The sequence below is a fragment of the Miniopterus schreibersii genome, assembly GCF_964146895.1.
Source record: "Miniopterus schreibersii genome assembly, chromosome: 13".
Lineage (NCBI taxonomy): Eukaryota > Metazoa > Chordata > Mammalia > Chiroptera > Miniopteridae > Miniopterus > Miniopterus schreibersii.
Genome location: NC_138113.1, coordinates 39,115,816 through 39,140,363, shown reverse-complemented (window position 1 = coordinate 39,140,363; position 24,548 = coordinate 39,115,816). Strand labels below are relative to the sequence as shown.

The window sequence follows — 24,548 nt, the reverse complement described above, 5'->3', positions numbered from 1 at the left end:
AGTTGAGGTAATATATAAATAATATTTAAGCTTTAAGCTACTGAAGCAATGTGTTTCTAAATTTAAAAGAACCATTTTCAGTAAGGTAGCATCATTTCCTGATTTTTTTTTGTTAAGGGAGATAAGTTGATAACTACATATTGAAAGGTTCTTATGATAGTCTCAGTAGAGATTCTACAACAGTGAGTTATAGAAGATATGCAGTAAACGGTGACCTATTCAAATATTTAATATAAAATATATAGTACTTTCTTTCTCTAATTAATATATAGTACTCTTCCTATTCCTTGAGTTTAGGATAATCTAACAAATCTTGGTATAGAAGTGAATTAGCTACTAAATTAATGCATGTATACCATACAGATTATTTAATAAGTATTTTTACATATTAAGAAGTGACTTGCATTTTTTACCACTACCTCTTTGTCATTTTGACCCCTAAACACTTCATAGATCACTCCTAACTAGATCAAAATATGCTTATGTATACTTTAATATAAAATTATATTGCATGGCTTTCTGACTTGGGTTTTTGTTGTGAAAGTGCCTGTTTTGTTCATGTGTCCTGAGAGAACAAGCATTGTGACATACCTGGCTAACTTAAAAGCAGATTGCCTGTGAAGCACAATTTGAGTCCAATTTTTTGAGGTATGGAGTTTTAGCTATCATGGCTGGGTTTTTTACTCAATCTCAAATAATAGGGCTCTGGTTATTTTGCAGAGTATCTCTGAAGAATGGACAGAATTGCCCTGGCTAACTACAAGCTACGGTTCACAATGGATAAATGTTGGCGTGCTTTTTTACTTTCTGACTTTTTAAAATTTTGCTCTTATATCTTGTAGTTTCCAATCAATCTTATATGATTGCTATTTTAAAATTCAGTATAAAATCCTTTCATATATAATTTAAAACTAGTGTGTGTCTAGTTTTTTCTTAGATTATTTAGCATTTCTGAAAATGTCAAGTTCTCAAGTTTATAAATAGTCCAAAAGGGGGGGTGGGATATGAATTGATCTGAGAAAATAATTTACTTAATTTAGGGAATATACAAGTTTTCCATTCTCTTAGTTTCCAGTTTTCTATTTTAATTTTTTAATGATTAGGTAGTATATGGTATCAAATAGCAAATTATAAATTGCATGGTTAAAGAAAGCCATTCATCTAATGTGTCTGTGAACCTATAAGTGGTTAAATAATTCATCTGAATAGCTGTCTTCACCATGCTTAATATTTAAAAGTTTGAAACTTTTTGAGATGGGAGGCAGTTTCTGTACAATGCATACGTACATATTTAAGAAGTTACTGATTTGCATGTTTATAAAATTAAGCTTCATTTGCTAATACATTATAAATTTTATAGAATAAAAGGTAAATTTGCATTAAAGGTTCATTTTAATGAAGATGAAACATGAAAATGAGTTGTGTATGAAATTCTCACTTGATATCCACAGGAGAGTTTGCAAACCTAAACTTCTGATTGTTCTGATTTCAGAGATGCCCGAGTGGTAAAAGACATGGCGACAGGAAAGTCTAAGGGATATGGCTTTGTCTCCTTTTTCAACAAATGGGTGAGCTCAATAAAAAGTGCATGTGCAGTGCTTCAAGAGGAAAGAATCAAAATACTCATGTTTTAATTATTGATCTTTACTTTCATCTGCCATATTCATTTCACTAATAATTAACCACCCTCACTAAAAGATATGTTCATTATCTCCCTGTTTTATATTCCCATAGTAATTTAAGACTAGCTAATAAAATGTTCCAGGTGGGTACTTTTTAAATTGTTTATTAATGTATTAGAAATGTCTCATTTTTTCTTTCATTCAACAAACATTTACTGAATACCAATTTACATGGACTTCAAATTTCTGGTTTTTGCAGAGAAAAAAAAGGACAGTGCAGTTTGAAATGAGAGGTGAGAGTAGGGTATAGAAAGAAGGAAAAGGCTCATGTTTCATGTAACAGCTGGATAAAGTCTTTGGCTCATCCTCCATACTATGCAATACTGTGCCGTTATTTTTTTTAAAAAAAAAGAATGAGGAAGCTTTGTAAGTACAGATTATGGAAAAGATTTCCATGGTATATTGTTACGTGGAAAAGCTCATTTGTGTAAAAGGCAAGAGAGTATATGTTTGTGTGGTGTACGAGTGTGCATGTGTGTTTTCTTTTGCTCATAAACAAGGACCTTGTTTCAGGGTGTGTAGTAAGAGTTAGGCACATGAGGACACAGCAGGAAGCTTCTCGTGTTGTATGGTTTGAAGTTTGAACCCTGTAAATCTATTACAAATTCAAATAAAATGGTTAATTTTTTAGTGTGATTAACTGAATGTTCAAAACAGTTAAATGCAGAGATATCACACTTCCAAAAATATAGGAGTGGGAAAATTGAGAAGCACTAATCTTGGAGTATATGCTAAGGTTTCATTAACTTTGGGTTTTCTTATACTGCCTCTGACTGGTTTTTGCCTATGATAAGTACAGATATACTGTACTTTTTGTGTAAGAGTGCCTTCAAATGAACTATTAAGAGTTTTTGATAGTATTAAATGTATTTTAGAAAGGCCTTTCTTTATTAAATGGAGTATTTGAAATAAATATATTATTTCTTAATGGCTTCTGGTTGAATGTATGAGCATCAGTTATTGTGCCAGTTTCTTCTGGGTTTTTAAAAATATATCTGTTGGCAGTCATGCCAAAGAGTGCCAAACTATTTTGTTTTCACTAGTTCCTGTGTCTGCCTGCATTGGAACTAATATCTGGTTATTCCTTACTATGAGCTCTTACTGTCCAGATATTTGCTATAGCAGCTTGCAACCAAGCTGGGTAAATTTTTGCCCAAAATTTACTTTCCAAACAAAAAATCTGCCCTAAAAATGTTTACATGGCTTACAAATTCAGGCAAGGAATGTAGAATGCTATTGTATCTAAGCACTTCGCACAGGAACGTTGTATCTTGTGGTCAGATTACTTAAGTGTATTATGCAGTGTAGCTATCTTCCTCTCATGAAGTGAAAATGTCTTCCAAGAAAGTAGAAAAACCTGTGAAGAAAGTGGATAAGACTAAGAGGTCAGGAAGAACCCACATATTAAAAGAAAAATTGGAAATGGTAAAGTATATTGAGAGATGAAAAGATAAAAGCTCCACCATGTATGTGTCCCATCTACCAGTTACAAGATTTTTTTCTGTGAGATGAGAAAATAAAAACTATTACAGTGTAGTTGGTTCTGAAACCTTTACTGTTAATCACAACATAAGTTAGGAACCCACAATTAGTGTGAGTTCCTTGGAAGGTTGATAAACATAGGATTTTATTTATTTATTTTAAGTATATCTTTATTGATTTCAGAGAGAGGAAGGGAGAGGGGAAGAGAGATAGAAACATCAATGATGAGAGAGTCATTGATAGGCTGCCTACTGCACGCCCCCTACCTGGGATCAAGCCTGCAACCCAGCATGTGCCTTGACCAGAAATCGAATCTCTATCTCCTGGATCATAGGACAATGCTCAACCGCTGAGCCATGCCGTCTGGGCAACATAGGATTTTAGTGTTGTGCTATTTGAGAAAATAAGTTGGGGGCTTGGTGTGGACTAGGAATTTTTTTTTCCACTTGAAATTATGGAATAAAGGCTCCTGCTATATAAAAATCACTATTAAATGCATGTTTAATATGTGATAGAGTCAGATAGCAAAGGATGTCTTGTGTGTGGCCTCTGGAGTTAGCTAGAGATGAATTTGGATCCTGACAACTGTTATAAGATAGATACAACTCTGAATATGTGATTTAATTTAATATTCCCGAGTTTACATTTCAGCTTTTTAAAATTTGTGATATGTGATCAGTAGGCCCTCTGGTGTTGTGAAGTGCCACAGCCCTGATTCCATTTACCCCCACTCCCTTTTCCTCTCTTCCTGTGTTGTGCATGCTAGGCAGACTCCAATACTGGTTGAACATAGTTTTTCTGCCTAGTCTGCCATAACTGAATATTGCTAGAAAAAGACTGAGTCAGCTGGTTTCTCTTCTAACTTAATGTTCATGCACATTAAATGAGTTCTTGGTGCTATGTTTGCAAACCTGTGTTTCTCTAGTAAGTTTAATTTCCCATTCTTTGATAACTATTTCATGTTCCCTCCTATCTCCTCAGGTATTCTTCACTCTTTTCTCCATCATCACCCTGAGCTGCCAACCTATGCTTCAATGAGAAAATAGAAGCTATTCCTCAGCTTTTAACCACCAAACCTACATAAAGTTCATCTACCTTCTTCTTCTTCCTCCTGTTACAGTGGAGGAAAGATCCTTCCTGTAAAATGTCAAATCACTTACAATTGGGCTCCTACCTCTCTTGCCTTTTCAATGACTTTGATCCTGTGCTCATTCTTTTTCTAATACGGCTTTATTGAGATAAAACTCACATACCATAAAATCCACTCATTTTAGGTGTAAAATTCAGTGTTTTTTTAGAATATTCACAAAGTTATGCAACTATCACATAACACAATCTTAGAATATTTCATCATCCCAAAAGGAAACTGTACTCATTAGCAGTTGCTGTACTTTTCCTTCTACACTCTCTCCCCTCCCAGCCTTGAGCAATTATTAATCTACTTTCTGTCTGTATAGATTTCCCTGTTCCAGACATTTTCTATAAGTGGAATTGTATATGTGCTGTGCTTGTTCACTCTTTTCTCCATCATCACCCTGAGCTGCCAACCTGTGCTTCATTGTCTTCAGTCTTTCCCTCTCCACTGGATCATTCCTATCAACTAAAAAGCATGTTCTATCCCTAGCTGGGTAGCTTAGTTGGTTAGAGCATCATCCTGATGCACCAGGGTTGCTTGTTCAATCCCGGATCAGGGCACATACAGGGATCAACCAATGAGTGCATGGACGGGTGGAATAAATCGATGTTCTCTGTCTCTCTCTCTCAAATCAATTAAAAAAACACACACTTGACCCTCACCCCTTCCCTACCTATATCCCCATTTCTCTGCTATAATTCAGAATTAGGCTTCTCAAAAGAGTTGTTTGCATACGCTTCCACTTCTTCATCACTCATTTACAACCATACTTACACATGCACACCATAAAATGTTTTTTCTCTCTTTTGAGCAAATAGTTGTATTTCTTTCCTAAGGCTGTTTTATCAGAGTACCATATGGAGAATGGCTTATGGAGGATAGAAGTCCAAAATCAAGGTGTCGTCATGGCCATGCTCCCTCTGCAGGCTCTGTGGAAGAATCCTTCCCTCTTCTTAAGTTGATAGCAATCCCTGGTATCCTTGCCCTGTAGCTACATCACTCCTATCTTTGCCTTCATCTTCACATGATCCTCTTTCCTCTGTGTTTATTCTCACCGGGTTCTTTATTATAAGGACATCAGTCATTCAATTTAGGGCCAACCCTCATGCAGTGTGACCTTGTCTTAACCAGTACATCTGAAAAAACCCTATTTCCAAGTAAGGTCATGTTCACAGTTATAGGAGTGGGGTGTTACTTAGGGTTTTATATCAATTTAAGAGACTCAGTTCAACCCATAACAATAGTTAAAGATCTCCTGGAATTCAAACTGGTTAGTGTGGAAAAAAACAGTGTTTTTTTCTTTTAAAGAATACAGTAGTCCCCCTTCTTACCGCAGTTTCACTTTCCTTGGTTTCAGTTACCCATGGTCAACCACTCTCTGAAAATATTAAGTGGAAAATATTAAATGGAAAATATTAAAGGGAAAATTCCAGAAATAATTCATAAATTTTAAATTTCATGCCATTCTGGGTAGTGTGATGGAATCTCACTCCATTCCACCTAGGACATGAATCGTCCCTTTGTCCAGTGTATTCATACTGTATACACTACCTGCCTGTTAGTCATTTAGCTGTCTGTTATCAGATAAACTATAGCAGTATCACAGTGCTTGTGTTCAGGTAACCCTATTTTACGTAATTATGGCCCCAAAGCACGAGAGTAGTGATGCTGACAATTCAGAAAGAGAAGCCATAAAGTGCTTTATTTAAGTGAAAAGATGAGTACAGTACAATAAGATATTTTAAGAGAGACCCCACGTTCACATAACTTTTATTGTTATATTGTTAAAATTATTCTATTTTAATTGTTATTGTTATTAATATCTTACTATGCCTAGTTTATAAATTAAACTTTATCATAGGTATGTATGTATTGTGTGTATATGTACAGGGGGAAAAATAGCATATATAAGGTTCAGTACTATCTACATTTTTAGTTATAAACCGGGGATCCTGGAACATACTCCCCACAGATAAGGGGAGGCTACAGTATGTATTTACTTTCTGTGTGTCTCAAGAATGGCTCTTAGCCTTGAATTTGCCTGTTCTTTTGCTAGTTTAAGCCCACATTTCACATATGCAGACCAAAGCTACACTCTATTTACTTTTTAGTTCACTCTAAACTAGCTTTTGTTCTCTACCAACTCTACCACTGGCTACCAACACTACTGTTTTCAGGTTCACCTCTTGACTTTTGCTTTCTTGGCTCTGTGACAGTATACTTTTGTGGACTTCTTCCTTCATCACTATCTACTACTACTAAGGTCACCTCTCTCTCTCTCAAATCAATTAAAAAAACACACTTGACCCTCATATCCCTTCCCTACCTATATCCCCATTTCTCTGCTATAATTCAGAACCTCAGCCTTTTGTTTCTGTCATGGTATATACAGTTTGTAATTACTTTGTCACCTCAAAAATGTAAGCTCCATGGCAGCAGAGACCATGTCTGCCTCATTTACCAACGTATCCCTAGCACTTAATCTGCTGCCTAGAACATGATAGCTGTTCAGTATTTACTTGTTGCCTGGCCTGGTGTGGCTCAGTGGTTAAGCATCAACCTTGAATCCGGGAGACTGAGGTTTGATTCCTGGTCAGGGCATATGCCTGGGTTGCAGGCCTGATCCCCAGTTGGGGGGTGTGCAGGAGGAGGCAGCCGATCAATGACAACTCTGTCATCATTGATGTTTCTATCTGTTTCTCTCTCCCTTCCTCTCTCTGAAATCAATAATACACACACACTTATACATATTTATTGTATAAAGTAAGATTTTCATCCATAATAGTCTTTTTTTTAAAAAAAATATCTTTATTCGGGGGGGGGAGAGAGAGAGAGAGAGAGAGAGAGAGAGAGAGAGAGAGAAACATCAGTGATGAGTCATTGATCGGCTGCCTCCTGCATGCCCCCGACTGGGGATTGAGCCCGCAACCCAGGGAATCGAACCCCGATCGCCTGGATCCTAGGTCGATGCTCAGCCACTGAGCTATGCCGGCTGGGCCATAATAGTCTTAAGTTGTTACATGAACTTTATAATAGCTACCTCAGAAGGGCTTTTGGGCTTTGGACTTCTTTGGGTGATTAACAACCAAAGTCTGATATCCAAATAAAAGATAATTTAAAAGCGCAGTTGCATTTTAGGTGAGCTATCATATATTGTGTATCTCATAAAGCGTTTTCATTCAAAAAATATTTGTGAAAAGCAAAAAAACAGTTTAACATCAACTAATAGTGTCTTCTTTGTCATTTCTAATATTGTGTGGAACAGGATGCGGAAAACGCCATTCAGCAGATGGGTGGCCAGTGGCTCGGTGGAAGACAAATCAGAACTAACTGGGCAACCCGAAAGCCTCCAGCTCCAAAGAGTACATATGAGTGTAGGTGTATTGGAGAAGAAAAGGAAATGTGGAATTTTGGAGGAAAATACACTAGATTATAAATGTTAGAGCTGTTCCCGGAGACTTATTGCAGAAATAGATGAGAAGCAAATCAAGACTACTATTCTAAAATGTACTTAGTTTTCATTTTTGTAATTACAAATAATAAATATTGTCTCTAATGTGAAGTCTCCTATTAAATAGAGAATATTGAGTAATTTTTTAGACATTCTTGGGGGAGGTTTAATCTTCAATCATATGTAATATGTATTATATAAGCATTTTGGTCAAGGTAAATATTACCATTACAGTAGTGTAGTTAATGCTGCATTTCTCTTTCTGAACATTTTATGTAATGAATTAAAAATATAAAACTTCCTATCCCCAGCAAACACCAAACAGCTGTCATACGATGAGGTCGTAAATCAGTCTAGTCCAAGCAACTGTACTGTATACTGTGGAGGTGTCACTTCTGGGCTAACAGGTATGGGAGCTTTACTTGTATGGCATCTTGAGATTAATTTTTAAACTGAAAAGCTTAATATTTGTAGAGTTTTAATATAACAATGTTTTTGTTTGTTTTTTTGTCTAACAGAACAATTAATGCGTCAGACTTTTTCGCCTTTTGGACAAATAATGGAAATTCGAGTCTTTCCAGATAAAGGATATTCATTTGTTCGGTAGGGGTGGTTTAAAAAAAAACACAACCCCCCCCCAATTATTTTTAGATATTTAACTTAGTGGTTTTCTTAAAAATTTGCCTTGATTATAAAGAAATAAAAATTTCTCTACCATTTAGCATATTTGCTCCTGTTTTTTAATAGCTCCCTTCTTCCAACACAAAGCCAATAAAACATCTTTATTAAAAGAAGTTTCTCCAGAATTACAAGATCTTTGGGGGGGAAAATGCCATTTTATTGATTCTTTTATTATATGAACTGCCTGGCTCAACTTGATTTTTAAAAATAGGTTTTATTCTTTAGTTTTAAGCAATTTATATTGGTGATTCTTAATATTGTTTTCAATAGATTCAACTCCCATGAAAGTGCAGCACATGCAATTGTTTCTGTTAATGGAACTACTATTGAAGGTCATGTTGTGAAATGCTATTGGGGCAAAGAAACTCTTGATATGATAAATCCCGTGCAACAGGTGAGAGGGTTCTTGACTTTGCAAAGTAATTACTGGGCTAATACTAAGGTTATTTTAGAATGAAATTATTTATAATCCATGTTAATAAGTTTCTAGTTCATACTGAAATGATAGTATATAAGGGCTCATCCTACATGTATTATAGTTCCAGAGTGGTGGCTCATGGATTGCAGTGGTGACATGATGAATGTGACTGCCTCAGTTGACTCATACACAGTGGATTTTAAAATGCTCCGACAAACCTAACAGGGTATTAAATTTTTTCTTAATACTTGGTAGATTTATTCACATATTATATGGAGAATTCACAAGCATTGTTGATTCTATTGAAATAAAAATATGGTTATATTTATGTTTAGGGCCTTGGCATTTTGCTGCTTTTGTTTTTCCAGGCAGCTTTAGTGGTTAACTTGATCCCACAAAGATTTCTGTGAGGGAATTGTAAATGGAGCATTATGATAGGAATAAGAAAATCCTAAACTATAAGGTCTTTAAGTAAACTGAATATAGAAATAATCTTTGTATCTTCCTTATCTAAAGGAAATAGTGATGTGAATAGTTTATAAAACACTTAAACATTATACTGAGTTTAATATTTATTACTAGAACATTACCCACTGCCTTACAAAGAATATGTCATTCAGAGCATCACGTCAAGTTAAAGCGATATAACCACTTTTTTTTTTTAGCAGTCACTTTCTAAACTCTTGTTTAGCCTTTCATTTTAATTGTAATGATGGCCCTATGTCTTATGGCTATGTATATTAGTTATTTGTGGTATATTAGGACATATAACTTCAAATAATACTAAATTATCTGTTATAATTTTATTTAATAGCAGAATCAAATTGGATATCCACAAGCTTATGGCCAGTGGGGCCAGTGGTATGGAAATGCACAACAAATTGGCCAGTATATGCCTAATGGTTGGCAAGTACCTGCATATGGAATGTATGGCCAGGCATGGAACCAGCAGGGATTTAAGTAAGCATATTTGCTCTTTTCCTTTATTATTAACCTTTAAAAACTCAAGAACTTAGGAAGAGATTTTAAGTAATTAGTAGGTAGTGTGGCCCTCTTTCTAAAGCATAGCTTTAGCCTTTGAAGGACTTAGTTTAGAATGTTGTTGTTTTGGTTTTGTTTTTTAAATATATCTTTATTGATATCAGAGGGAGGAAAGGAGAGGGAGAGAGAGAGATAGAAACATCAATGATGAGAGAGTCATTGATCGGCTGCCTCCTGCACGCCCCCGACTGGGGATGGAGCCCACAACCCGGGCATGTGCCCTGACCGGGAATCGAACTCCGATCGCCTGGATCCTAGGTCCACGCCCGACTGGGCTAGAATGGTTTTTAATTTCCAGTTTTAGGTATATCTCTTTAAAGTTTTGCCTAGAGATATGTTGCCTTGAGGTATAACCAGCGTTATAAGAATTTTGGTAATAAAGCAACTAATATTTAAGTAAAAAATAAGAGCTTAATAGTTATTAAGTTTTTTTGTGACTAATGCTCACTTGGCCATTTTTTTTTTAAAATATATCTTTATTGATTTCAGAGAGAAGAAGGGGAGAGGGAGAGAGAGAGAGAGAGAAATATCAATGATGGGAGAGTCCTCATTGATCTGCTGCCTTTTGCACACCCCAACTGGGGATGGAGCCCGCAACCCGGGCATGTGCCCCGACTGGGAATTGAACCTCGATCTCCTGGATCCTAGGTTGATGCTCAGTTTTTGAGCCACGCCCAACCAGGCCACTTGGCCATTCTTGAATACAGTTATTGTGATGCTAGTTGTTTCATTCATTCTGAATTTTTTTCTGTGCAAAAAGGTTTATTATTACATGGAAGCTTCTTCATATACCCCGAATTATGCTGTTTTACTTAAATTTTGAGAAACAAACTGGAAATTAAAATATTTTACAGTTTTTAGTTAGAGAATCTTATATTTAAAATGTTGAAAAAATGTATGTACTTACATATGCTAATAATTGTTTTACTTTCTTCTTTGAGTAATATAAATGCTAGTCTTATCATACCAAATGGTCAGATTTATTTCAGGGAGTGGCTTGTTCAAGTATGTCCAACCCAGTTATACAGTATTCTGCCCTGAGATGAAAGATGAGTTTTTTCTGAGGTCAAAGGGGATAAATGTTTATAGGTTAAGGGTATTTTCTGTAATTAAACTAACAGAATTAAACTGTATAAATTAAACCTATAAGGATGCTTGTTTTTAAGGGGGAGGAAAATTGCCTTTGCTTTCCTTGGCATAACAATTCTTATATTTGAGCTTAAAAAGTATATTTCCTCTGTATGTATTAATTGTTCTTGGAGTTACCTTTTATTTTAATCAGTGGATTTCCCTCCCCTCTGCTTCTTCCATGTGCTCTACCAGTCAGACACCATCTTCTGCACCGTGGATGGGACCAAATTATGGAGTGCAGCCGCCTCCAGGACAGAATGGCAGCATGTTGCCTAATCAGCCTGCAGGGTATCGAGTGGCAGGGTATGAAACCCAGTGAAAAAGGACTCCAGAATCTAAAGCCAGTGGCTTGAGGCTACCGAGAGTGTAGTAAAGCCGTTGTTTACTTAAAGATTTATCAAATCAGTCAGTGCAAATGTCAGATACAATGTATTTATTTAAAAGGTTCATTTTTTAATCATGAAATTTCTTAACCATCCGTATTGTTTTAAAAAGAAACAAGATGCTGGATGTCTGCCAATTTTTGCCTTCATTACCTTTTTTAATAAAGTTTCTCAGATCCTTGTTTCAAATACAAATGCAGGGATTGCTGCCACTTTTTAAAAATTAAGAGGCAGAAAATTGCACAATGTTGAACTTTTTTCCACTAAAGTAGTGTGCAGTTCTAGTTTGCATTCCTGATATGATTTAAAACATGTAATATAAAGATATTAAAAAAAAAAAAAAAACGCAAAAAACCAAAACTGTGCAGAGTCTAGAAGTTCTTTGTAATCTTCAGCTTGTGCACAATTCTGTTTTAGGTTTTTTTACAAAGGTATTGTTTGAACTATCCCATCTCCACCGTTTTCCCTTTGGGGTTTTTAAATATAAATTATTAGTTTACATCATTTTGTATCTACATTTTTTCACAAATTTGTCTTGCCTTATTCAAGTTCTGTAAAATATACTTAAATGGAAAAACAAATGTTCACTTAGTTTTCTCAGATGGATTGTTAATTGCATTCATCTTGTGTTTTATATGAGAAGGTGCCTCAAGAACTCCCTGTTGACTTTGTTTAAAAGAATTTTTATCTTATGTGATAAATTTTGCTGTGTACCAGGAAATATAAAAACAAAATCTTGTTACTAAAGAAAATCTCTGAAATGTGATAAGTTCTTACGAACCCGTGCTAATTTCATGTGTCAACTTCTACATCTACATGTATTATTTCATTATGTTAAATGTTTTAGCAGTTTAATATTTTGCACAGTTAGCAAACTTTGTATGCCATTTCCTTCTTAAAGGTATCATGCAGAGTTGACAGAAGATTTATAAGGTTTTAAGTTGTTGCATGTGAATATCAAATACACGCTTTGGTAGTCTTTGAATACAAAGTCATCTGCTCTTGTTTTTGAGAATTTGGAGACAAAGTTGTATGTAAAGGAATATATTAATTTCCATTTTCTAGTTTATATTTACTCAGAAAGAGTAAATCAACTTAATTTTAATATGTACAAATGATAGCTGTGAAACTAGAATATCCTTATGTCAGGCTTGGGGTTCGTTGTGAACTCCAAAATTAGCCTGAAGGACCAGCCAGGCAAAGCATTTTTTAAGTGTTCAGAGGCCAAAAGATAAACAAACAAAAACCCTTAAAATCCTACCTCCTTAAACAGCCTTCAAAGAGGAGAATCCTCAGTGCAATCATTATTTTGATTCTTTTGGTACCTGTTTTCCTGGAGTTCCCAATTTTATTATTTTGGAGTGGCTCCAAGCATTAAGAGGTTTAATCTTTGATGGCATTGTTCTAGTTTTGAAATTTCTAGTACATTTCAGAGTCTCTTAGAATAGTTATGGAAGATTTTGTTATGTTTTCAGTGAAAGTCACAAACTCCCTTCTTTCTTGACTCACAAAGGGGAAGGGTCCCCAATATATGTATTTAGGTGGTCAGTTATTTTTAAGACCTTCAGATAGCTCCTAGTACTTTATTTAGGAACAGAAAAGGCCTGTGAAATTTTAGTTTCCTGGCCTGTATCTTCCAAGTGGGAGCAAATGACTCTAAGCTGGTCTCTAAACCAATACTCTCATAAACTGGAGCCCAGGAAAGACAACTCGTAAGTTTATAATTCTCTGGAGCTCAATTCTATGCAGTTGTACTAATGTTTCATTAAGTCACTGTGTATTTTTAAGTGTTACTACATTAAAAGTTGCTTTATGAAAGATGAGTAAATTTTTTAAGTACTTGGAAATTTTATTTCCTTGTTAACTTCTACAGATCAGGGCATGCAGCCAAAAGCAGCTTAAGTGAAATACTCAAAAAATAAAATATCAGGAAGCTATTTTTAAATTCTTCTGGCGTATGTTTCTATTTTAGGACCCTTATTTTTCTCTGTTTCAGAAATATTTACTACACTTCTGTGGAATGCAGGGTAAATTATTTGGGCATAAATAACTTAAGCAAAAGTATAGTTTTTCTTTCATTTTTGACTGTCTGAAGTAATAACACTTTTTATTAGCTGGTATATTTTTTTATTGCACAAATCTTAAAATGTACATTGACTACTTTTTGAAAAGAAAGTGGTATTATTCATGATGAAAAGGTTACTACTGAACAAATTCATAATTCAGGAACATTGCTAACTTTGGTTTAAATCTTACTCTGAATGTTAAACAAATCAAAGATTTTTTTCAGTCTAAACTTACTTGCATTAGTATCAGGTAAGGAAATTTAAAATTTTTTAAATGGTTTTATTCTCTGCGATATGCATTCAGATTTTACTTTAAAATACATCTGGTACTGTAAAGAACCTGATGTGACTCACTCTTAATGGGTCATTAATCTAGTATTCTTTGCCCTGACTGTTTGGATATTAAAGTTCCTTTATGTTTTCTATAACCTGTGGGATCTTCTTGCAGTGATTATTGTGTGATAGATTTTTTCTTTTTGGTATAGCCATATTGTTATATTCATTCAGATATTTGTTAGATTTTTTAAAATCTTATTCCAGAAGCCATGGTTTGCATTGTGTTAGTGTTTAATACAACAAAGAATTGGAATTATCTAGATTCAACTCATAAACAGAGATCTCATTTTCCTTGTTGATACCATCTCTTTGTTGAAAATGAGATTCATGTAGTTTTATTCTTCTGTTTTGTCCCTGTGCTTGCTGCTCTTCCTTTTGTATGTGTGTCAGAGTTCTATTACATTTGAGAAGGCAGTTGATAGGACTAGGTTGCATATAGAAAGAGAGTTAGGTTTGCTGAGTGCTATAGGTGATCTTGAGGTCACAGTGAGTTTGAAAAATAAAATGTGTTTATAGGAAATAAAAAGCACACCCTTTCAATGAAAGAGTGATTTCTAAAAACAAAATCATTTTTTGGAGGGGTTCTTATATTTTTTCCAGTCACTGCATTTTACTATTGTGTTTAGAACTTGAAGAATATACCTCTAAAACAAATTTCAACTTAAGAGCTTTAATAAAATGTGTCAGTGTGTCTCAGCTGAATAATATTTCACATTAGGCCTCTCAAATTGGAGGCTGGAGTTATTCTGATAGCATTTCAACTAAAAAAAGGAAAAAAGTAGAAATCTGACTCAGGGTTGCTAGGCTAGGGTGAAATGCTATAAAGAAAACAGGGATTAAGCGCAATCTTATATACTAGATAAATGAGGTCCCTAGTTCCTCCTCCTTGTTCAGCTCTAGAACACGAGTGGCCACACTTGCCGCACCAAGAAGGATTTGGATGATCCTTCCATGGAAAGACTAAACTCTTAAGAGAAAAGACATGCTGATATCTGAGGATCTCCACCAAAAAGTCAAATGGCAAGCAATCCCCCTATAGTGGGTGGAGTGTGCCAGTCATTAAGCCTTTCCCATGTACACAGATCTTCCAAACAGGTTTTTAGTGCTCACTAAAGGATTGCCAAAGATCACTAGAAATTGAGAGAAACATTGTGAAAGGTAGGTCTAAACAAAAAGCAACTATCAATCAGAAAACTTCCAAGAACTGTAATATCCTGAGATGAAAGATGATGTATTCAAGAAATTAGAACAGGCCCAGCCAGCGTGGCTCAGTGGCTGAGCAATGACCTATGATCCAGGAGATCACAGTTCGATCCCCAGTCAAGGGCACATGCCAGGATTGTGGGCTCAATTCCCAGTAGGGGGCGTGCAGGAGGCAGCCGATCAATGGCTCATCATTGATGTTCCTCCCTCCCTCCCTCTGAAATCAATATAGATTTTTTTAAAAAATTAAAACAGGATACTAGTAAAATGTCAGAACAAGAAACTAAAGTTGGAATAAATTCAGTGAGAATGTTAAAAGACATGTTCTTAGAACAGAAATCAGAAGTTGAGGGGAGCCTGACCAGGCATGGCTCAGTGATTGAGCATCGACCTAGGATCCTGGAGATGGCGGTTCGATTCCCCGTCAGGGCACATGCCTGGGTTGCACCCTTGATCCCCAGTCAGGGGCCTGCAGGGGGCAGCCGATCAATGACTCATCATTGATATTTCTATCTCCCCCTCCCTTCCTCTCTGAAATCAATAAAGATTAAAAAAAAAGTTGAGGGAAAAAAATAAATATGGATCAATTCAGGAGGTTTAATATACAACCAATAGGAGTTCCAGGAAGAAAAAAGAAAATAAGGGAATGGGTGAAATACATTAGAAAATAAAAGTTCCTTGATGAAATAATTCTCAAGATTGTAAAAAGGCTATTATTGAATTAGCACAATAAAGGTATACCACCATGGAATTTTAGGACACCAGACGACATAAAGAGAATACTCTAAAGTTTACCAGGTAGCAAAAGGGTTGAGAATAATACTCAACAGAAGAAACATTGGAACCTCGGGATCAATGGGTTACTGTCTTTAAAAGTTTGACTTATCCAATTACTCTGTCATGATAAAAATAGAAAAAAGCATTTTTAGACATACAAATTTTCAAAAGATTTTCTTCCCGTTCACTGGTTCTCTACTGGATACATTCTGTCAAAACAAGCAAGTAAATCAAGAAAAAAATATGTAGTGTTTAGGAACGGGATCCAACACAGGAGTAAAATAAAAGGAAGTCCCAAGATAACAGCTATGGAGGAACTTGGCACCTAGTCCAGATTGATGTTCAGTGGGCTAGACTTGATTATAAGACAGGTTGGGCTATGCAGACAGTTACATAGTGAGGATGTCACCACTGGAAGAAAGGCAAAAGAGGAAATTGTCGGAAAAACACTGACAAGGAACGTTCCCTTCCTGAGCCAAGTAAATGCACTAATAATATTTCAGAAGTTTTTCTGATCTGTAAATATTTGTACTATTCACTGCTTCGGTTTTCTTTGAAACTCCAATTACATGTTGGATCTCCTATCATCTGTTTCTAGCATTTGTTCTTAATTCTTTTTATCTTTGCTTTTCTCATTTCTAATCTCTGCTCCTTAACATGCATCCTGTGGTATCCAGACTAGGGCTATCTCTTCACTGAATTCTTGTATCTTTTAGCTGCAATCATTTCAATAGATTTTTAAAATTCACATTGGAATGTTGGTATATTGTTTTCAACTGCTTTGTGGGAACATTTTCCTTGTGAATTTTCTCCAGGGAAACGAAGTTTTGCAACTCTTTCATACTTTTAATTAGAGTATGTTTGTATAAATGCTGTGCTATTTCCTTCTCTTTATTCTTATTTGAAATAGTTGAATTTTCCTAGACTGAATATCCACAGGAGAATGAAGGTTCCCTGTGTAGGTTTCTCACCTCCATCCTCTGTGGCTGCAACAAATCTCAAAGTGTAGCGTGGGTCCTCTCTTGGGATGTGACCTTGTTCAGAAGGGGTTCTGTGCGAGCTCTGAGCTCCCCTGGTTCCTTCATCGGCTACATTAAGGAACCTAACTCTGATCTTTCAAAGAGATCCCCTAACTTGCTTTCTGAAAGCATCTCTAGACCCCATAGGCATTTCCTACTTCCCTTCCTCTCCCAGCTCTCACACACTAATGCAGTCCTCAGGGCAGACTCCACTCTGGGTTTAGTTCTCAGAGTGAGTATTTGCTAATGATTTCTGAGGCCTGCCACCACCAGCCCCCTCCTCCCTTTTCTTCCCCACACCGCACTCTACTGGCCTCCCATCTATACCAAGATTCCACTCAGTGTGAAATTAATAAATTTTCCTCTGCCTCCCTAGTTTCACTTAAGATACTGTTTATGAGAATCAGTGGTCATGTTTTCCTTGTTGTTCTTTATGGTTTCCAGTAGGAAAGATCCAGAACTAGGCTGCTAACATTGTCCTATCAGAATCAGAAGCCCAGCCCAGCCGGGCATGGCTCAACGGTTGAGCGTCGACCTAGGATCCAGGCGATCAGGATTCGATTTCTGGTCAGGGCACATGCCCAGGTTTCGGGCTGCAGCCGATCAATGACTCATCATTGATGTTTATTTCTCTCTCCCCCTCTCCTTTTCTCTCTCTGAAATCAATAAAGATATATTAAAAAAATGAAAAAATTAAAAAAAATAAAAAAGAATCAGAAGCCCAAATCTTTTAAACATGTAAATCTGATCTTGACACCCCTACTTCAAAGTTTTTGCTTCAAATTGCATTTAGGATGTAATCTAAAATCTAAAGTGCAATCTGTACTTACTAACTTCACAGCAAGTAATTCTCCACTCTCCCATAAGCCTTTCCCACTCCACAATCATCTTTCAGTTTCTTGAATAAGGAAACAGTTTATATATATATATATATTTTTTATTGATTTCAGAGAGAAAGGAAAGGAGACGGAGAGAGAAACATCAATGATGAGAGTCATTGATTGGCTGCCTCCTGCATGCCCCCTTCTGGGGATCAAGCCTGCAATCCAGGCACGTGCCCTGACCGGGAATCGAACCTCAATCTTCTGGATCCTAGGTCGATGCTCAACCACTGAGCCACACCAGGCCTGGCAGAGCCAATTCTTTATGCCATGCCTTCCTGGCTCATTTGGATATAGAGAGGAGAGGAAAATAGATGAGTTTAAGAAAGCAATAATTATTTTAAGTCTCAATGAATAATCACAAAAGTAAATGACCACCCCAAAAACAAACCCACAATTTAACCATTCAAATACAAAACAAAAAAATTCACCACCTTCTTATATAGAAAAATGGAACTACTGTACAGTTAAAGAACACGTGTAGCCTAGCCAGTGTGGCTCAGTGGTTGAGCATCGACCCATGAATCAGGAGGTCACAGTTCCATTCCAGGTGAGGGCACTGCCCCAGGTTTCAGGCTTGATCACTTGCACGGCATGTGTGGGAGGCAGCCAAGGGATGATTCTCATCGTTGATGTTTCCCTCCCCTTCCTACTCTCTCTGAGAAAGATATCCTTGGGTGAGGGTTAAAAAAAAATAAAAAGAATGCATGTGTATATACTGTTTCTCTAGGATAGAAATTGAGTGATGGGTTAAAGAAATGTGAATTGCAAAAACTATTATACATATATTGTCAAATTGCCCTCTTAAAAGGCTGTACCATTTTACACTCTAACCAATAATGTCAGCACTCATTTCCCCCTACCAATGCTGTCATCAAGCTTTTATTTTTGCCAACTTTATGCCTGTAAAATGGCCTCTTTAATTGTATTTCCCTGATTGCAAGTAAAGTTATAATCATTTTCCATGATAATTGGCTGTTTTATATTTCTTTCTGTGACATACCTGTTCATATCCTCTATTTCTTGGTTAAATTGTTTGATTGTTTTTATTAATTAGTAGGAATCCCCTATGTAGTTCGGATACTCACAAATCCTTACTGGAAGAATGTATTCTCCATTCAGGCCTCTCAGGATTACCTCAGATTGAAATCACCTGGAGCTCAGTCAAAAACTGACATACAAGCAAACAAGACCCTACAAGGGATTCAGCAGAAACAAAGAACAGTGGAATTCGACCTCCAAGGACTTTAGACATAATAATCATATACTGCATATGTAATAACTAACTTTCATATGCCTTTAAAAAGAAAAGATGCAATAAAAATATGAGCAAGAAAGAAGTGACTTCTGAATGATTAGGTGGGATTTTAAAAGAAACTAATAGACCCTCTAGAAATTAAAAATACAGTAGCTAAAATTAAAAATTCAATGGACTGACTGACCCAAATTAGATACAGCTGAAGATATCTGTAAACTGGAACAGTACACAAAGGGGTAGGAAATATGAAGAGAACATGGAGAACAGAATGAGATCTACAATGCATTTAAGCTTGAGCTCCATAGAGAGAAAACAATTGGGGGTGGCCAATATTTAAAAAGATAATGATTAAGCATTTGCCAGAATTGCTGAAAGGTAGGAATTCTCCAACTCAGGAACCACAGTGAATCCCAAGAAGGGTAAAGTGAAGTCCATACTTACTTACAGAGTCAAACTGCAAATTATCAAAAACAGAGATCTTAAAAGCAGCAGAGGAAAAGAGAGACTACTACAATGATATGACAATTGGATTGGTATCAAATATGTCAGCAAGTTGATAGTCCAAAATTCAGAGGGATAATATCTTCAGTGTGCTGAAACAACCAACCTAAAACAGTCATACAATGAGAATGAAATAAAAAAATAAAAGCCAAGAGAATTTACCAACAATCTGATACTAAATGAACTTTTAAAGCACATATTGCAGAGCCCTGGCTGGGTGGCTCAGTTGGTTGGAGTGTCATCCTGTACACCAGAAGGTTGTGGGTTTGATCCCTGGTCAGGGCATATACCTAGGCTGTGGGTTCAATCCCCAGTCAGGGCACATACAGGAGGCATCGATGTCCCCCCTCCCCTGCCCCATCTCTCTTTCTCTCCTCCACCTCCAAAAAAATCAACCAAAGAATGCATGAATAAGTGGAACACCAAATCGATGTTTCTCTCTCTCTCAAATCAATTTTAAAAATCAGTAACAAAAATTTGTAGAAATTCCAAAACACGTGTATAAACTAAATTTATGAACCAAAGAAGATACCACAGTAAAAATGTTTACATATTTAAACTTTTTAATGAATGGAAATACTGGATATCAAGATTTGTGGAATGCAAGTAAAATGGCACTTTGAAAATAATGTATAACCTTAATGCTTACATTAGAAAAGAAGGGCTAAAAATTAATAACCTATGTTTCCTGCTTAGGAAGTTAAAAAAAAAAAATAAGGAAATAATGAAATAAGAGCAAATATTAATGTAATTGAAATCAAATACATAATAAACTAGCTCAAACAAGCCAAAAAGTTTATTTTGAAAAGATTAATAAAATATGTAACATCATGGTGAAACTGATCAGGAAAAAGAAAGCAAAAATAAAATTAGAAGCAAAAAGAGGATGTATCACTATAGATACATCCAAGATTTTAAAAGATAAGAAGTTGGGCCCTAGCCAGTTTGGCTCAGCAGAGCATCAGCCTCGGACTGAAGGGTCCCAGGTTCAATTCTGGCCAAGGGCATCTACTTGGGTTGCAGCCTCGATCCCTGGCCCTGATCAGGGCACCTGCAGGAGGCAACCAATCTGTGTCTCTCTCATGTAGATGTTTCTCTCCCTTCTACTCTCTCTGAAAAGCAATGGAGTCCTAGCCAGTTTGGCTCAGTGGTTAGAGCGTCGGCCCTCATACTGAAGGGTCTCAGGTTTCTATTCCGGCCAGGGGCATGTACCTTGGTTGCAGGCTCAATCCCTGGTCCCAGTCAGGTACATGCAAAAGGCAACCAATCAACGTGTCTCTCTCACATCGATTTTTCTCTCTCTCCTCTCCTTTCCACAGAGGATTTTTAGGGCAGTGAAACTATTCTGTATACTACATTGGTCCATACCTATAGAATATACACTACCAAGAGTGAACAGTAGCGTAAATTATGGATTTTAGGTGATAATGATCTGCAATGTAAGTTCATCAATTGTAACAAATGTATGTAGCAGTGCAGGATGTCAATAGTGTGTGGGGTAGGGAGTATATGGGCATTGTCTGTACTTTCTGCTCACTTTTTTTCCAATCACCATTTATCTACCCATAGCCTCTTCCACCTCCACACACCCTCCTACACCTCCGCTCAATTTCAATGTGAACATACAACTGCTCTAAAAAGTAAAGTTTATTGCCCTGGCGGGTGTGACTCAGTGGTTAGAGCATCGGCCAGTGCACCCAAGGGTCTCAGATTTGATTCCTGGTCAAGGGCACATACCTGGGTTGCAGGTTCGATCTCTGCCCTGGTTGGGGTAAGGGAGGCAACCAATCAATGTGTCACTCTCACACTGATGTTTCTCTCTCTCCCCCTCTCCCCCTCCCTTCTACTCTCTCTAAAAATCAATGGGGAAAAAATATCCTCAGATGAGGATTAACTAAATAATAAAATAAAAAATGTTTATTAATTTTAAAAAAGATAAGATACCAAGAACAATATGCTTATACTTGAAAACTTAAACTAAGTGATTTCCTAGGGGGGAAAATAACTAAAAAAACGATCTCAAGAATAGAAATAGAAATAGAAGATGTCAATAGTCTAATAGCCATCAAAGAATTCAAAGCAGTAGTTAAAACTCTGCACAACAAAGAAACAAAAACCAACACCAATACTCCCCCAAAAGCAGGCACAAATAGCTTTAGAGGTGAGCTCTACCAAACACCCCATCAATAAAACCATATAAACTCTTCCTGATAATAGGAGGGAATAATCTTAAACTTATTTTATGAGGCCTAAAAGTCTTGAAACCAAAACTTTAGGCAAGAAAAGCAAGAGAAAGGAAAAAACACAAGCCGACTTCATTAATGAATAACATGATAGCATCTGCTGGGAGTGTGACTCACAGAAATCTGAGCACCTCATAAAAATTAGGACAGGTTAGCCATTAAGACAGATTATCCACTGTCGGAAGATTTTATTTCTCCAGACTGTTAAACTTAGACATGACCATATGACTTGCTTTGATTTTAAAAAAAAAAGCGAAAGTGACCTGGAATATTTCTGGACAGAAGCTCTAAGATCTAGTATATTTTTGCCATGGTTGCCAACAGTGAGTGTTCCAGATAGTGGATGTTCTGCCAGCCTGGATGCTGGAGTAAGGAAGATAACAATGCAGGACAGAATCCCCAGCTAATCTAAAGTTGTTGACTCAAACAAAAGGCATGTTGTTTTAAACCACATAGATTTGAAAGTTGTTTGTCACTGCTAGGGTCTACCTATATTGATTGATATAGCCATGCAATGAGATACTTCACAGTTATTGACAAGAGTGAGTTAGCTGCATGTACTGAGAAATATGACGATGGTGTATTATGTGAAAAAAGCAAACTGCAGAAAAAATGTAGCATTTATCTTTGAAAATAATAAAGTTTTGAAAATAATACTTTTGACATAGACATCTTTCTTCTAAATGTAATTAGAGTAAAAGCTAGCCTCATGCAAATGGGAAAATTCTAGAAACATTCTCCTTAAGATCAGGAAGACAAAGTTATTCACTATTACTATTAATTAATATTCTGAACCTATGGCAATTAGAAAAAATGATAAAAACAATGAGAGAATTCAGTACAGTGGCTGGGTAAAAATATATACTGAAAATTAACATCATAACTTATTATTTTTAAAAAGGTCTTATTTCTTATTTTTATTGATTTTTAGAAAGAGAGAAAGGGAGAGAGACATAGAAAAACATTGATTTTGCCAGCTGGTGTGGCTCAGTGGTTGAGGGCCAACCCATGAACCTGGAGGTCACGGTTCTATTCCCAGTCAGGGCACATGCCCAGGTTGTGGTCTCCACCCCCGGTAGGGGGCCTGCAAAAGGCAACCAATCAGTGATTCTCTATTATCATTGATGTTTCCATCTCTCTCCCTCTCCCTTTCTCTCTCTGAAATCAATAAAAAATGTATTTTTTTTAAAAAACATCGATTTTGTTGTTTCACTTACTTATTCATTCATTGGTTGCTTCTTGTATGTGCCCCTTCTGGGGATCAAACCCCCCAACTTTGGCATATTGGGACAACACTCTAAGCAACTGAGCTACCTGGCCATGGCAAACCATAAATTACTTAATTACTTGAATGTGTTTTGGAATTACAACACTTTTTTTTATTTTTAGTTTAATTTCTTTATCATACACTGGTGGTTTTTTTTGGTTTCACGGAAGTGCTGGATGTTATGAGGCTTATATGGATAAAGATGGACAGCATTTAGCACAGAGCATGCAACATTGCTAAGTGCTTGATAAGTAGTCACTGCTATTATTTTTCATATTCTGGTTTGCCACATATTTGGAATTTTCAAAATATTACTTCTCTAATGTTTTCATTTCTTTGAAGTAGTAAAATAATCGTATTATTACAAAACATCTTGATACCAGTGAGGCTCACTGTGACTCAGGTGTCACAAGAAGTATCTACCTCAAGCTTGAAATAATAAGGTTCAGAGAATAGGGAAAGAAGGCTTATTGTGTCAAATCATAACTTGAGAGTATTATTAAATTATGAGAGTTCACCCTGGCCAGTGTAGGTCAGTTGGTTGGGTGCCCTGTGGTGCACTGAAAGGTTGCCAGTTCAATTCCTGATCAGGGCACATGCCAGGGTTTTCGGCTCAATCCCTGGTAGGGGGCATGCAGGAGGCAACTGATCTATGTTATACTCTCACATCCATGTTTCTCTCTCTCTTTCTTCCTCTCTCTAAAAATCAATTAACTATTTTTTTTTAATTCTGAGAGTTCCATTTATGAGAAGGGGCCTCAGAAAGGACTTCTGTGATGGCAGTGTTTCTTCAAAGTCCCTTCTTTGAAGAAGGAATAGAAGAACCCTGAGTGTCTGGCTTGGAAGAAAGAAAACTCTTTTAGAATGGTGTGGCTTGGTAGTTTCCTTCCTGACTGAACATATAACGTGTCTCAACTAAAAACCCCACAGATCTCTTAGGACGAATTTGGACAATTCCATTAAAAAAAAAAAAAAAAAAAAGCTATACACTCTCTTTACAATAGAATCTCTCAACTTTTGCACTGTTGACATTTGGGGCCAGATAATTAATTCTTTGTTGTGAGGGCTGTCCTGTATATTATAGGATCTTTAACAACATCCATGGCATCTACTCACTAGATGCCAGTAGCAGTGCTCCCAGTTGAGAACAAATACTGTAGATAACCACTCGGCACCAATACAATCACAAACACAACCAGGCATTGAAACCCCACAGTATTGTTAGAAGATCATTATCCAGATGGTCCCGGATATGCTGACGATCATTTTAAAAACTTATAATTGAAACAGAAAGACAAAATTGGGGGAAAAACTACGAGAAAAAGTGTGCCCTTCTCCCTTACCTCCAGTTTAAGAAACAACATAACAAACCTTAGTCCTGAAGGAATAGAACCATTTTCCCAGGCATCCTGTCCACAGCGCTATCACCAGTAAGTAGCAGGACGGGGGCCAAAGTTGCAGGAAATCAACATACACAGCCTCACCATTAACACACTGCACTCAGGAGCTGTCTTCAGTCACAAACATAAAGCATTTAGATTCATTCTGTGTGACGCCAAGGACCAGAACTAGGGCACAGGAAGCCGATTTCAA

The 24,548-nt window shown here is 36.5% G+C and overlaps 1 protein-coding gene across 5 annotated transcripts in view; it reads left to right on the top strand.

The window, feature by feature from the left end:
• Positions 1-13,898, top strand: part of TIA1 (TIA1 cytotoxic granule associated RNA binding protein) — a 29,314-nt gene extending 15,416 nt beyond the window's left edge. Inside the window, exons 7-14 of one of the 5 annotated variants that reach the window (XR_014000204.1) lie at positions 1,493-1,568; positions 7,565-7,673; positions 8,062-8,157; positions 8,269-8,353; positions 8,702-8,825; positions 8,971-9,075; positions 9,664-9,809; positions 11,214-12,392. Coding sequence is in view for 3 of the 5 variants with exons in the window: in XM_081157141.1 (XP_081013267.1) it covers positions 1,493-1,568; positions 7,565-7,673; positions 8,062-8,157; positions 8,269-8,353; positions 8,702-8,825; positions 9,664-9,809; positions 11,218-11,374 (793 nt within the window). In the remaining 2 variants the exon portion in view is untranslated. Of the gene's footprint in view, positions 1-1,492; positions 1,569-7,564; positions 7,674-8,061; positions 8,158-8,268; positions 8,354-8,701; positions 8,826-8,970; positions 9,076-9,663; positions 9,810-11,213 lie in introns of all 5 variants that reach the window. The other 4 variants (XR_014000205.1, XM_081157140.1, XM_081157139.1 and 1 more) reach the window with 4 other exon arrangements.
• The last annotated feature ends 10,650 nt before the right edge of the window (positions 13,899-24,548 follow it).